This window comes from Callithrix jacchus, chromosome 2 (genome assembly GCF_049354715.1).
Source record: "Callithrix jacchus isolate 240 chromosome 2, calJac240_pri, whole genome shotgun sequence".
Lineage (NCBI taxonomy): Eukaryota > Metazoa > Chordata > Mammalia > Primates > Cebidae > Callithrix > Callithrix jacchus.
In genome coordinates, this window is record NC_133503.1 from 128,632,748 (window position 1) to 128,647,345 (window position 14,598).

The 14,598-nt window shown below is 40.7% G+C and overlaps 1 protein-coding gene across 11 annotated transcripts in view; it reads right to left on the bottom strand.

Moving 5' to 3' along the window:
• Positions 1–259: 259 nt before the first annotated feature.
• ATP6AP1L (ATPase H+ transporting accessory protein 1 like) overlaps positions 260–14,598 on the bottom strand; it is a 40,741-nt gene continuing 26,402 nt past the window's right edge. For all 11 annotated transcript variants that reach the window (XM_054252139.2, XM_035291253.3, XM_054252137.2 and 8 more), the window contains 4 exons: positions 13,668–13,903; positions 8,744–8,794; positions 6,128–6,368; positions 260–706 (listed from right to left, as the gene is read on the bottom strand). In XM_054252139.2, coding sequence (XP_054108114.1) covers positions 404–706; positions 6,128–6,368; positions 8,744–8,794; positions 13,668–13,903 — 831 coding nt within the window. In that variant the 3' untranslated portion in view covers positions 260–403. The remainder of the gene's footprint in view (positions 707–6,127; positions 6,369–8,743; positions 8,795–13,667; positions 13,904–14,598) is intronic.

Below are 14,598 nucleotides of genomic sequence, written 5' to 3' on the forward strand. Positions count from 1 at the left end.
CACATTCAAACTGGCACAGGCAAGTAGGACCAAGTGTATTTTCCCTTCTCTGTGTTGCCAATCATTCTATTCTTTCTTCTTTCTTTCTTGTCTTTCTTTCTTTCTCTTTCTTTCTTCTATTTCCCTACTTGAAATACCCCTTTGCTTCTGGGGTACTTTGAGGCAACTAACAGCCATATTTGTGTGTGTGGGACCCCTGAGATGCCTTTTTCATTGGCCCAAGTCTACCTAAGTAGGCCAGAGTATGGCTCAAAAAGAATTCATTATGTATTTCCTTTTTATTTTTTGTTTGTTTTTGCAATCAAGACATTTGGTGAAAATCTTTAATTCACAAGTCAAATAGCACAGAACAGAAACAATTTTCGGAGCCCACTGTGGACGTGGTAGGGGGCAGCCTGCGCTGCTAAGCATATGTTTTGCTGAGCTGCTGGCTTCTCAATTCATAGCATTCGGCCTCTAGGCTCCTCAGCAGTTCCTTCTCTTTGGCGGTGTCTTGAGCTTTCAGCTGTGGGAAGTGGGCAGGCGAGACAAGGGGATCATAGTGCCGGTCCAGATACCGCAGGTAGATGAGCATGTTCAGGGCATAGGCCAACACCAGCAGCAGGATCAGGGACGTTGCCAGGCTGATCAGAATAGCGGGTGAGGAGGAGGAGGTGCAGTCTCGGGCCTTGGTAAATCGTCCCCCCTTAATGGCAAAACCTTGAATCTGCAGGAGAAAGGAAGGAGCTGAAGTGATACATCCCTTGTCTCCTAGGATCTACCTCCCATTGGGCTGGCAGTTCTGGCCCCTAGGTAGCCAAATTTAATATACTGTCGCTATATTTGCTGAATAATTTAACCACATGATTTGACAAATGTGATTGTACTGAGGGAGACAGTGCAACTTAACCTTAAATTAGGACTGACCCAGAAATTCTGGGATGTATGGTTGTCATAACTAGGAGGCTCATGAAATTCAAGACTGAAATAAAACCTCTTTTAATTTGATCCTTAGAAATATTCCAGTTCATGTAAAAACCACAACTGCTGTGGTATCTCTACAATTCAAAGCACACTCAAAATTTTATAAGGTTAGTATAAGTTTCACAAAGATTTTAAGTTTCCATTCCTCTGCCTTTGATTCTATTGACTGACAGGAATTAGGAAGAGTCTTTGAAGGGGGGGTTGTCATGATCCTCAATGAAGTAAAACATAAAAAATAATCATAAAAGCTAACATTTATTGAAGGTTTTTGTGTACCTTATATTGCCTTAATTTGTTTAGTATGCAGAGAGCCTATGAGTAAGTTACTATTTTATTCCAACTTTATGGATGGGGAAACTGAGGCACAGAAAAATTAAGTAACTTGCCCAGAGTCACACAACAGTAAATATTGTGATGGTATAATTGAAACCCAAGCAGTGTGCGTCAGACTCATACTCCACAGCTCCTGGTGGGTTCTGACTCTGCCTCCTCCCTACCCTCTTTCTCTCTCTTTATTGATTTTATCATACGACTCTGTCCCATTTCTGGACGAGGTGGATACCAGCTCCTCCTTGCACCCTATCCATTACTTTTAATGGCAAAAACCGCAATCACTTTTGCACCAACCAAATAGAAAGGAAAGCTTTCCACTGTGGGCAGATGAAATGGTATAATTACCTGGAAGGAAGAAGGTTCAAATAGAGAACTGGCACTGATATCTAACTGGCACTGTTAAAATGAAACAGGACTACAGAGAAATTACTTTAAAATGTGGAAGACAGCTCCCTGTTTAGCTGGCTTTAAAAGTATGACCTACACAATATTGCCTCATTCAGACACCTACTCGGTTTTCAAAGAGTACATCTGAAAACTGAACTATCCATGAGTGCTTTACTGAAAATTCACTTTGATGGTTTAAGTGAGCACTTTAGCATTGTCCTGTGTTAAAATTATCGAGGCCACCCATCACTCCATAGACACAAGGGGACTAGATCACCCAACTGTCTGTGCTCACCATTGAACCCAAAGCAGCTTCTGAAGGAGACTCGTCCTGGCTTCGGGGATCCCTGTCCTGCCCCTCCTGTGAAGAAGCAGAGTGACCTTCTCTTCAGACTCGAGCTGAAGAGTCGAGCTCCTCCATGACAAAAGAGAACCTCACTTGATTCTGTAACTTCAGCCCAGGAGAATGTCCTTAGGTTGACTGCCACATAATTCTTTTTTTTTTTTCTTGAGATGAAGTTTTGCTCTTATCACCCAGGCTGGAGTGCAATGGCATGATTTTGGCTCACTGCAACCTCTGTCTCCCAGGTTCAAGCAATTCTCCTGCCTCAGCCTCCCAAGTAGCTGGAATTAAAGGTGCTCACCATCATGCCAGCTAATTTTTTGTATTTTCAGTAGAGACAGGGTTTTTGCCATGTTAACCAGGCTAGTCTTGAACTCCTGACCTCAGGTGATCCACCTGTCTTGGCCTCCCAAAGTGCTGGGATTACAAGCATGAGCAACCACGCCCAGCCACTTAATTCTTAACAAGACTTGGCTGAGAACAGTAAGTGTGGAGAATGCCTGAAGGATATATTGTCCACCCATTTCCTGGTCTAGAGGTTATACAGACATGCTGTTTCTAGCCCACAGGTAAGTTTTGTTTGACCCAGTGCTCAGAATATCCTGAAAATTTCCTGTGAGGATCAACCATTCTAGCTTCTATTGAAAAGATCCAGCAACACCAGCCCTGCATTCCTACAAAGTAAAAATCAGCTGCAGTTGAATCTGTAAATTGCTCATAGTAATGAAGGCTACCCTTTGCCACAGTCCCAGGCACTTCACCAGTTGCCCAAGGTACTTGAGTTTGCCGCACAGGCCATATCACTCTATACTCTATTCCCACCATAAGCCAGACCAGCAAAGCTGCACAGGTGGACAGCAGCCCTTTGTACACATACCTCAGCCACCATCACCACCACTTCCTCTTCCCTGGACTCAGCTTGCATTCTGCCATTTCTATTCATGAAAGGGGTTTCAACAGGGCCCACCTGTCCCCCTGAAACTGTGTTTATGGTAAGAATGCTGATGAGGATGTATACATCTCACAACACCATGGATGAATGTGTTCACTGTAGTCCTAGGGATCACGTGAAATTGTAACTGAATGTTTCACATACTAGCTGCTCCAGAACATCAAAGCCAAATTACTGTGCCACCTCATACCAGTGCAAGCAGATGGTCCAGTGGTTTTGTGCCCTAACCTCATTGGTGACTCTGACTTTTCTTCCTTTGTGTTTCTTCACCCCCATGTCTTTGCTAAATTTTTTGTTTTAACTTTTTGTTATAAAATAGAGAGAGAGCTGGGCGCAGTGGCTCATGCCTGTAATCCCAGCACTTTGGGAAGCCGAGGCAGGTTGATCACCTGAGGTCAGGAGTTTGAGACCAGCCTGGCCAACATGGAGAAACCCTGTCTCAACTAAAAATACAAAAACTTAGGCATGGTGGTGGGTACCTGTAATCCCAGCTATTCAGGAGGCTGAGGCAGGAGAATCACTTGAACCTGGTGAAGAGGAGGTTGCAGTGAGCTGAAATTGTGCCACTGCACTCCAGCCTGGGCAACAAGAGCAAAACTCTGTCTCAAAAAAATATATATTTATATATGTATATATATATATAGCATAAAATTCACCATTAAACCGTGTTAAATGTCTACAGTGCAGTGCTATTAAGCACATCCACATTGTTTTGCAACCATAGCCGCCATCTATCTCCAGAACTCTTTCACATCTTGCAATACTGAAATCCTGCACCCACTAAACATTAACTGCACATTCCCTCCTCCCTTCAGTCCCTGACCACTACTATTCTAATTTCCACCTCGGGGTTTGACCACTGTAAGTATCTCATATAAATCAAATTATGCAACATTTGTCCTTTTGTGGCTGGCTTATTCCACTTAGCATTATCACTTCAATGTTCATTCATGCTATAGCATGTATCCAAATTTCCTTCCTCTTTTTAAATTTATTTATTTTATTTTTTGAGACATCTGTCACCCAGGCTGGAGTGCAGTGGTACAATCTTGGCTCATTGCAGCCTCGATCTCCTGTGCTCAAGCAATCTTCCCACCTCAGCCTCCCAAGTAGCTGGGACACCACAGGTTACACCACAGTGGGACACTACAGGTGACACCACTATGCCCCCAGCTAATTTTTTTTTAATTGTTAGCAAAGATGGAGGTCTCACTATGTTGCCTACGCTGGTCTCAAACTCCTGGGCTCAAAAGTGATCCTCCTGCCTCAGCTTCCCTAAGTGCTGGGATTAAAGACATGAGCCACCATGCCCAGCCACTAAATTTTCTTCATTTTAATGCTGAATAATATTCCATTGTACATATACCCTAGGTTTTGTTGATCCATTCATCCATTGATAGACATTTGGGTTGCTTGCACCTTTTAGTTATTGTGAATAATGCTGCTATGAACATAGGTATAAACATAGGTGAAAAGCTTTTCAAGTCCCTGTTTTCAATTATTTGGGGTATATACCCAGAAGTAGCACTGCTGGAGCCCTTGGTAATTATATGTTTAACTTCTTGAGGTAACTCCATACTGTTTGCCACCTCATCGACACCATTTCACATTCCCAACAGCAATGCACAAGGGTCCCAGCTTCCCCCCATCCTTGCCAACACTTGTTATTTTCTGTTTGTTTGTTGTTATCATTATAGCCATCCTAATGGATGTGAAGTGATTTGCTCACATTTTAAAGTAATTTTTCATAAACAGCATTTCCATACGTCACTCAAGTCATTTTTGGAACAAGGTAGAGGTATAAATCAATCAATTCCCCTGGTCTAATTAGGTGAAATTATTTGTAAAATATTCCTTGTTGTCCTTATCTCCTCACTGCCATTTCTGTATGTGCATATATACACACACGCATATACATAGAGAGACATACACCTACATAATATATATTAATAATATCTATAAACTTCATATACACACACAACCACACACCAAGGAACCCTTGGAACCAAACTGTCCGGAATTTGAGTTCTACCTCTACCAGTTACCAGTTATATTCCTTAGAAAGATTATGTGATTATCAAAGATTCAGTTACCTCATTTGTAAAACGATCTTGCAGCATTATGGTAAGTTCTGAAGACAAAGTACATAAAATAGCAGCAGCACCAACACACATGGGTGCTCACAGGTAGCAATTATTGTTAGTCCACGCCTGCACACTCCTGAGTGTTTCCACATGTATTAGGCCATGTGTTCTTTACATTAATAAAGATAGGTGAGAAAGTGAGAGAGATTAGGTAACTTGCCCTGGTGGCTGAGGAGTAATTTGAAACTGGGTCTGCCTGACTCCAAAATGCAGGCTCCTTCCCTACCCCAAACTGCCTCTCATCAACACCACACTTCTCCAAGTTTGGGAAGGACGGAAGGGAAGAATACGTATATATGCGGAATGGCCATGTATATCTGGAAAAGGTTGAAATGCGCCCATGAAAGATATATGCAAAGCCCTGCCTACTATTTTGGTGAGTGGTGGTAACAAGTTAAGCTTCATTCACAGGTAAACAGGATAGAGAAACTTGACAGATGTCTCTCAGCCTGAGATTCTGGTGGTGAAAAGGAATCTCTTACACCCCATTCCTTTCCCTAAATACCTTCAAGATCTTTGGGATATTTTTGACTCCTGGCCGAGTCCCTTCCTACTAACTGCCAAAGCTGTCACTCACACTGCAAATGTACATCTTATCTTCCCTGATAGGATCACTGCACCACTCCCTGAAGGAAATAAAATAATTGTCCGACAATGCCTCTCCCCAGAAGGGCCTCTCCGTCTAGGAAATGTCAGTCACTGGCTTCACCCACAGCTTCACTAGGACTTAGATGGCTGGCATTTCTCACTGACAATTATTTGTGCCGGATAAACCTGAAAGTAAAAGCAAGCCCTGGGTAGGAGGTGGGAGCCATAGGGAGAGAAAATTCTCTATCCTATTCCATTTCTTACCTTAAAAGACAAAGGGGGAAAAAAAAAACAATATTCTTTTAAAGATATCTACTTCTCTTCTCCGTAAGCATCTAGGTTTGTTTCAGGTGTTTTAAACAAACATTGAGTTCCTTTGGTCAAAAACGCAAGTGCATTGAGCATAGGTTTTATTACCTGGAAATCAATAAACGTGACCTCCCACAGGTTCGACCCATCATTCGTGTCGCTGGGCAGCAAGAGGGCATGGTCCTGCTGCAGGCTGCCCACGCGTTGGCAGCGGTAGGAGTAACCGGACAGAGCATATATGCCAGATGGGTTAAAGACTGCTTGGATTGAATTGTTCGAAACAATCTCGACTTGGCGCAAACTAAACCAACTCTGGATGGACAACTTGTTGTAATTGGTAAGGATGAATCTGAAAATGGTTATAAAACAGCATTTACAAGCAAAGCACTTTTCCCACATTTGCTGACGCAAGGTATCGTCTATGAACAGTACAATGGCGCCCTCTTTTGTCAGGCGGCAGAATGGGCTTGGGTAGAGGCTTCACTTTTGCGGCAGCCTCCCCTGGATGGATGGCTGGATAAGAGCCAATGCCCCCGCCCCCAAAGGGGACAGTACACATTCCTACCAAAGAAAAAACACACAGGGTTGGGTTTATTTGGTTTTGTTTTTCCTTTTTTAAAATCAACACTTGATTATGGGTTTATTACTGAAAATTTTTGAAAAAAAATGGGCATCCATGAAGAATTTGCTAAACTGTGGTTTAAAATAAGAGTAACAGCTCTCTTAATAGCTTCAGTGTTGTGTATGTATATTGTATTTAATTGTCACTACAACACCATGCGATAATGTCCTCCTCCTAATTTCATAGCCGAGGAATTTAAGACACAAAGGGCTTGAATAAGCTCACTTGGAGAGTAAGTGTCAGAGCTGGCCTTCAAATTCAATCTTAACTATTTTGGAATGGACTGTCTCCAGCCATGAAAAAGTCATAATTTACTTGTCACTATCATTTTTACTTCAGTTTTTAAAAAAAAATATGTGACCGCATAGAAAAAAATGTCTGGAAGGATAGAGATTAGAACATTAGTAGTGATTGCAAATGGTGTTTAGATTATTGATGATTTTCATTTTCTTCTTTCTGTAGCTCAATATCTTCTCATTTTTCTGTTTTCATTAGTTTTTCTTGTCTCTGTTTGGCTCCTTTGCAAGCAGACCCTGAGACAAGGGTATGAATATAAGAAATATTTGGAGGAGTTTAGCCATTCAAAATATGTAAAATGGAGAGAAAAGAAATGACAGAGGAAGAGAAGGCAGCTAAAAGAGGCACATTATTAAGCAAGTTTCCAAAGTGGACAAGCAGGGCTTCATGGCCGTGATGAAACCTGGGTGCCAGAGTACAGCACATGCTGCTGAGTTACCTCACCCGAGCAGGAGGGAAGGAGCTGAGGTGTGTGTATGTTTCTTTCAGTCATTAGTTGAAGCAGGGTGGTGGGCTAAGGACTGGGGGCAATGGGCCCAAGAAAGTTTTTAGGCAAAGAGAGGCTGGGAGGTGAAAGTTCAGCAGGTAGGCTACAGTGCTGTCAAATGGAAAGGGCCACGTAGGTATTAATGGGGTATTGCTACATACCTTCTTACCAGACTAAATGATAATAATTTTTCATTTTGGAAAAAAGTGCAATTCCAGATAAAAAATATTCTCCATTTCTACATCAAACGGATATGTGTGTTTTGTCACCTTGTGGGATTCTATTTACTTGCAAAGTTGCTCTGAAAGATGATGGCATATATTTTCTAAATTATGATCAGTGAAACACTAGTGCCCCATGATATGTAGACAAGTGTTCCAAAGAAGAAGGCTTTCCAAAGTTAAACGGAGGAAGCACCGAGTTAGTCAAAGTTACAAAGTACAATAGTCTTGTAGATTATGTCTTCTCAGAAACTTTAACATACAAATTTACACTGTGAATTGCCAATGAGCAGACATGACTTACAGTCATTCCCAGACACATCTGACCACAGAACCCCCTTTTTGTAAAATCTTATATTTTCCCAGAGCAGAGGTATCCCATAGAGCAAAGCTTAAGAAAGACTGCCTAGCACAGTCCTGCTAGTTTTCCAAATACTGTTAAAGACACAACTATTTATCTCCACTAACGAGTTTGGCCATTTGTCTTATAGGAAGGGAAGCACTGGATATTTATAAGAAAAAAATTAATGCCTTCAAATTGTTCCCTCCACCTCAGGAGCAGTTCCTAACTGCTTGGCTAAAGCCACTGTTGGCAGATGAATCCTTCCATACCTAAACACCAAAAAACTGTAGGCCTCTGTTGATTGTCTGCTGGGGAATACAAGTAACAAGGCTTTTTCATTGTTGTTAAATGGTAAGTGCAGTTCATTATAAAAAGCTATAGAAAATAATTTCAAACCAGAACCCCAGCCCTGAGAGTGTTATTTATATGTTACTTTTTTCTCAGAGGAAAAGGATATTACATTCTCAGGTTTGGGAATTAGCTTTAAGTCCCTAATGTAGGTGGCATGGGGGTTGGGGGAGAGGGAAGAACTATGGGTATTTTGGTAGAAACTTTTAGAAAGAAAGCATTACTAGAGGGTCCCATCATATCGCAGCACCAACTTTTCTGTGTAGTTAGGTCGATGTGGCATGTGATGTGTCACAGTGCTTGGGCATACAGCAAGCCCTTACTTCACGCATGTGAAATGAATAAATTCTATAGAGCTAATCTGAAGGGCTGAAACTGAAATTATCCAAACTGGTGTCCTGCCTACCTTATAGCAAGACTTCTGGGGTTTTCAGCATCACCAAGCTTCAAAGACAACCTAAGGAAAACAAAAAACAACTCAGCCTATGAAAATAAGAATGATCCTAACTTCAAATCTACTCAAAAGTTACCTCAAGGTGGTTCACATAACACCTAAAACTACAAAACGCGTAGAAGAACATTTTTTTAATCGTGAGGTAGGCAATGGTTTCCTGAATAAAATACAAATGCATAAACAATAAAAGAAACAACTGATAAATTGCATTTTATTAAAATCCAAAACTTATGCTCTTCAAAAGATACTGTTTAAGGAAACAAGAAAGGCAACCACAGAACAGGAGAAAAAACTCACAACACATATACATAAAGAACTTTATCCAGAATACAATAAATAACTCTAATAACTTAGCAAAAAGACAGCCCAACATAAAAATCATAAAAATTGTCAGAAGACTCACACATGTTTTAAAGAAAGATATACAAATGGTCAATAAGTACATGAAAAGATGCTCAGGATCATTAGACATTTGGAAAACATAAAATCAAAACCCAATAAAGATAACGCAGTACAGAAATCAGAATGGTTATTTCAAGTGACTCTTAAGCTTTTAATGCCTAAATTTATTCCTATTTTCCTGAGAGTAAACATATGATTTCCCAGAGCAAAGACAGATGAATTAAGACTTACTCACGGGAACAACCATATTGGTTCCTCCTTCTAATCCAATTCTCCCCTTCTAGGCAGCATGAGAAGAGCCAGATGTCATCCTACACATGTGGGGATTTATAATACAGATGAGGAACACCAAAATTATGAATCTGGGAGTTTATATAGGAGAGAGACAGTGGTTCCCTTCTCACCTCCCAAGAGAGGGAGAGAAACATTTGCTCTCCTAGTGTCAGTAAATTATCCTTAGGAAGAGAAGAGGGATGATTAGTCTTTGAATGGAAGAGTTTAATTAGCTTTTGGATGGAAGCAAATAGTTCACCATAAGGGAGACAAATGGCTGCAGGTCTCATACCCATGGTATGTAAATACATGTCTCCGACCCAAAGATAAGCCTCCTGAGTTTCTAACCCCTCGAATGTCTCTATGACCTTAAGTTTCATTACCACTTGATACATGAATACTTTCCTTCCAAGAAGTAAATCTGTCACTAACTCTAACACTTATCTTTTAACCCAGTTCCCAGTAAAAAAAAAAAAAAAAAAACTGTTCAGAAATTCCTAAACATGCAGAAATACAAAAATGCTTTCTCTAGTCTCACTCTGACCATTCAAATTATTACTGAGAATGTGAAGTAACTGGAACTCTCATACAATGCTGGAGAAAAGGAAAAAATGATGCAGCCACTTTAAAAAACAAAAAATTAGCTGGGCATGGTGGCGCGTGCCTATAATCCCAGCTATTCAGGAGGCTGAGGCAGGAGAACTGCCTGAACCCAGGAGGCGGAGGTTGCGGTGAGCTGAGATCGCGCCATTGCACTCCAGCCTGGGTAAGAAGAGCGAAACTCCATCTCAAAAAAAAAAACAAAACAAAACAGTTTGGCTGTTTTCTAAAAGGGTAAACATACACATACCATATGATCCAGGCATTCTACCCCTGGTTGGAATGACATCTAAGAGAAATGAAAATATCTGCTGCCACAAAGACTCATACATGAATATTTACAGTGATTTTATTTGGAAAGTTATATAAAAAGTGAGAGAAAAACAAATTTCTATCAACAGGAGAATGGATAAGTAAGTTGTGGTGCACATCTATACAATGGACTACTACTCTGCATTGAAAAGGGAAATACCATTTACACATGCAATAACGTAGAAGATTATCAAAATCATTAAGCTGAGTGACAGTGGGTACACTAAAAAATAGTGTACATGTGATATTTATATAAAATTCCAGAACATGCAAAATGATATGATAGATCAGTGGTTACCTGGAGATGTGGGAGTGGTTGGAAAGATGGATTACAAAGAAACACACAGAAACCTTGGGGCAGATGAAAATGTGTTTTGTTTTTTTGTGGTTTTTTTGGTTTTTTTTGGTTTTGGTTTTGGTTTTTTTGAGAAAGGGACTTGTTCTGCCACCCAGGCTCTGGGGCAGTGGCACAATCTCCATTCACTGCAACTTCCACCTCCCAGGCTCAAGCGATCCTCCCACCTCAGCCTCATGAGTAGCTGGCACTACAGGCACGCACCCCCACACTGGGCTAATTTTTTTATTTTTAGTAAAGACAGGGTTTTGCCATGTTTGCCCAGCTGGTCTCTAACTCCTGACCTCAGGTGATCTGCCCACCTTGATCTCCCAAAGTACTGGGATTACAAGTGTGAGCCACTGTGCTTGGCCATGAGATCTTTTAAGTACCAGGCACTGTGCCACCAATTGGGAATACAAAGGAGAAACACAACCTGGAACAACAGTTGCTAATAAAGGAGCTCTTTTTACTCTTTCCAGCGCCCTACTCTCACACATGTAAAATGGATTCTGAATTATTCAGGCTATAATTGCCTAAATTCCAAATACACACAGATGCTGGGATTATGTTCTATTTGCAGGGTTTTCACTATTTAAAAAGACTTCCGTAGCAAATCCATCTGCCAACAATTTGCCTCTCTCTGAACATTTTGTTTCCAAGAGCTAAAATGTGGTCATCTTTTTTTAATCTGTGCTTTTGACCTTACATGGTTATGTCTTTGTTTCGGTTTGTTACTTCAGCAACTCCCATTCTGCTTCTTAAGATCTTAAGATTTCCTTGCCAGCACTCCAAGACTGCCTCGCTCATCCACACAATTCACAGGAATCAGACACTAGGTCTCAGCATCTGGTTCTTGACACCTCCTTCCCAGAAGCCTCCTATTTCTCCTCTTTGGGCAAGCTGTCCAGGATGCCTGCACACTCACCTGTGCAGGACTCCAGCAGGTGAACGCTGCACACTCAGGGCTCACACCTAAATAGAATTCTAAGGCAGTGACCAAAAAGACAGTCAGGTCCTACCCAATTGTTAATTTGTGTCCTGCAGGACTCAAAGCTTACTGAAGAAATCAGACACCATTTCACTAAGGGAGAATGGGATGTTATCACTGGATGTCAGGAAGGAAAAGAATGCTACTACTATTAATGCTTTGAATAGCACTCGACAAGATCTCAAAATGCTTATGCATATACTTCCTCATGTGTTTATCACAACCTTAAGAATAAGGCCAAGAGGAAGGAGATAAATTGTCATTTCTAAAGACATTTTAAACTCCAGCTCTGTTAAACATACATGCTCCATGACCTTAGCAAGTTTTCTAACTTCTGTGAGCTTTGATTTCCTGGAACACCAGGAAAAAGGATGAGAACTGCCTGTGCCTCCAAGAGTTACTATGAGGAATAACAGGTATGGGCCTGTGAAGCCTCACACAGTGCCTGGCCCATAGTGAGTGCTCAGGGCCTTGTAGCTATAATGAATAGATGCTATCAGTTCCATATGACAGATGATGATCCCACAGGTCCTACCTGTAAAGTCACAAAGCTCACTGGTAGAACTGGGCCTAGAAGCCAAGTTTTCATTCTTCCTGTCTTTAGGTTCCCAGTAATCACAAGGGCTCTAAAACCCAGAAAAAAAAAGCTATAGAACCCTGATTTTCACCCCGGCAAATGTCCTAGGGTCAGGATAAGTGGAATCAAGGAGAGCCAGTCAGCCATAGATGGGCAAGATTATCCCCAAGCAGTCAGCCTCTCTCCATGCAACTGACCACAAATAAAGAGCCTTGTGGGGAATTAATTAGCACCCTAGGAAAAGGTCCTGAGCTCTCAGCGTGCAGGAGCCTCTCTGATAGTCTTGGATAGCTGTACTATAATAACAGTATAAACAAATCTGAGAGGACTGTAGATGCTTCCACTTATAATTCCCTAAATCCCTACTAAAAGACAGTCATTCGGAACAGCAAGATACTAAGATTTGTAATATGACTTTAAATTGTATATTAATAGAATTCATTTTTTCCCATTGCCAAGAATTTTTAAGTGAGAAGTAAAATTTAGAAATAAAAGGATGTTCCCAGCCAAAGTCATAAAGTAGAAAAAGCACACACACACACGTAGAGTTATGCTTTATATAAAGCATCCTACCCATCTAAACCAGACCAGAACAAATGCAGAAAATCTTCCAAAAGCATCTATTTTACCAATAAATGTTGAAAAGAAACTTTATAGAAAGCAAGTGGGACATGCCAGATTTCCTCTCCCTGGACCAAAATAAATAAAAGCAAAAATTTTTGCCTGGATGACTGAAAAGCAGAGAAAGGCATTGGAAATTAATTTGCCCTTCAAACATGTTATTTGTTTAATCTGCTTATCTCAAATCAAAACTAATTATTCCAATCATTTTGAAATATCCTAAAGAATTCTCTGGAATTTAGCCATTCAAAAGTACCCTTGCACATCTGCAAACAGGCAATATTCCTGCACACTCACCTGTGCCTGCACACTGACCCACCTCTGCCCCCCGCAGTCAAGCATTTGTCCTGCCTAGTGTGCCACCCACTAGAATGCATAGGACGCTGCTGTGATATGCAATCTCTTCCTTGATAGGATAAAAGTAGTTTGACACCAACATTTGGTAGGACCAAGCCTGGAATCTTTTGTAGTTTTCAGAATGAGTTTGAGAACCCTCCCTTTCCTAACTCTCATTTTCTACAAATTATTCTGACAATTAGCAAAAAAGGTTCAGAAGAAAACTGCTGAGAAAATATAACAATTTTTAAAGTTAACTTTTGACTTGTTCCTTCATGTTAGACAGTAAATACTTCCTCAAAGATGTGTGTCAGGGTCCTATACAATGGAGCCTACTTTTTGTTTTTTCTGAAATGACAAAAAAAACCTGAATGCAGTTAACAAAAGGCAGTAGCACTAAGGGCTTCCTCAAACTGAGAGATCAGCTTACCTAGCACTTTCTTCACTGCAATTTGAGTTGTCAGGGTCCACTGTTGCCTTCTGACCAAATGCCTCGCCTGTAAGATCCAGCCAGGTTTGATTCTTAAATTTAATCGTGATTCTTTTGGCCCAGAAGAGAATGCAAGGCATTCCATCGATGGAGACATTAACTGGGCCATGATGGCTGAATGCATTCCACGGTTCTTTTTCTAAATGCCCTTCTTTGCTTAGATTGTAGTTGAGAGCCTAATTAACCAAATAAAAAGAATGTTAGATATGAATTTGTGTCTATGGTACAAAAGGCTTCCTAGAAGTGAAAGAGCTAATTCACATCCTTAATGGTAAATACATGTCATTATTCCTTTATCAAAACCCATCAAATGTACAATACAAATAAATAAATTTATACCAATTATTCTAGTGTAAATACAGATAAAAGTTAGTTAATAGAAGCAACTCAAGCTTATCAGTAACCAAAGATTATTATTATAGCAACAAAAATGAAGCTGAATATTGTAATAAAAATGTAAGAGAGCAAGTGAAATTAAGCATTTTGGGTTTTTCTCAACTATAAGATTCCCTAATAAACAAAAACCAAATACCACATGTTCTCACTTATAAGTGGGAGCTAACTATTGAGGACATATGGACATAAATATGCAAACCATCGACACTCGACCACTGGAGGGTGGAGGGAGTGGATAGGTTAGAAAACTGCCTATGGGGTACTACACTCACCATCAGGGTGATGGGATTCATACCCCAAAGCCCCACATGCACTATTCCCACGTAACAAATCTGCACAAGGACCCCCGTATCCAAAATAAAAATTGACTTTTAAAAAGAAAAGATTCCAGGCCAGGCATGGTGGGATTACAGGCTGGGATCATGCCTGTAATTCCAGCACTTTGGGAGGCCAAGGAGGGAGGATCACCTGAAGT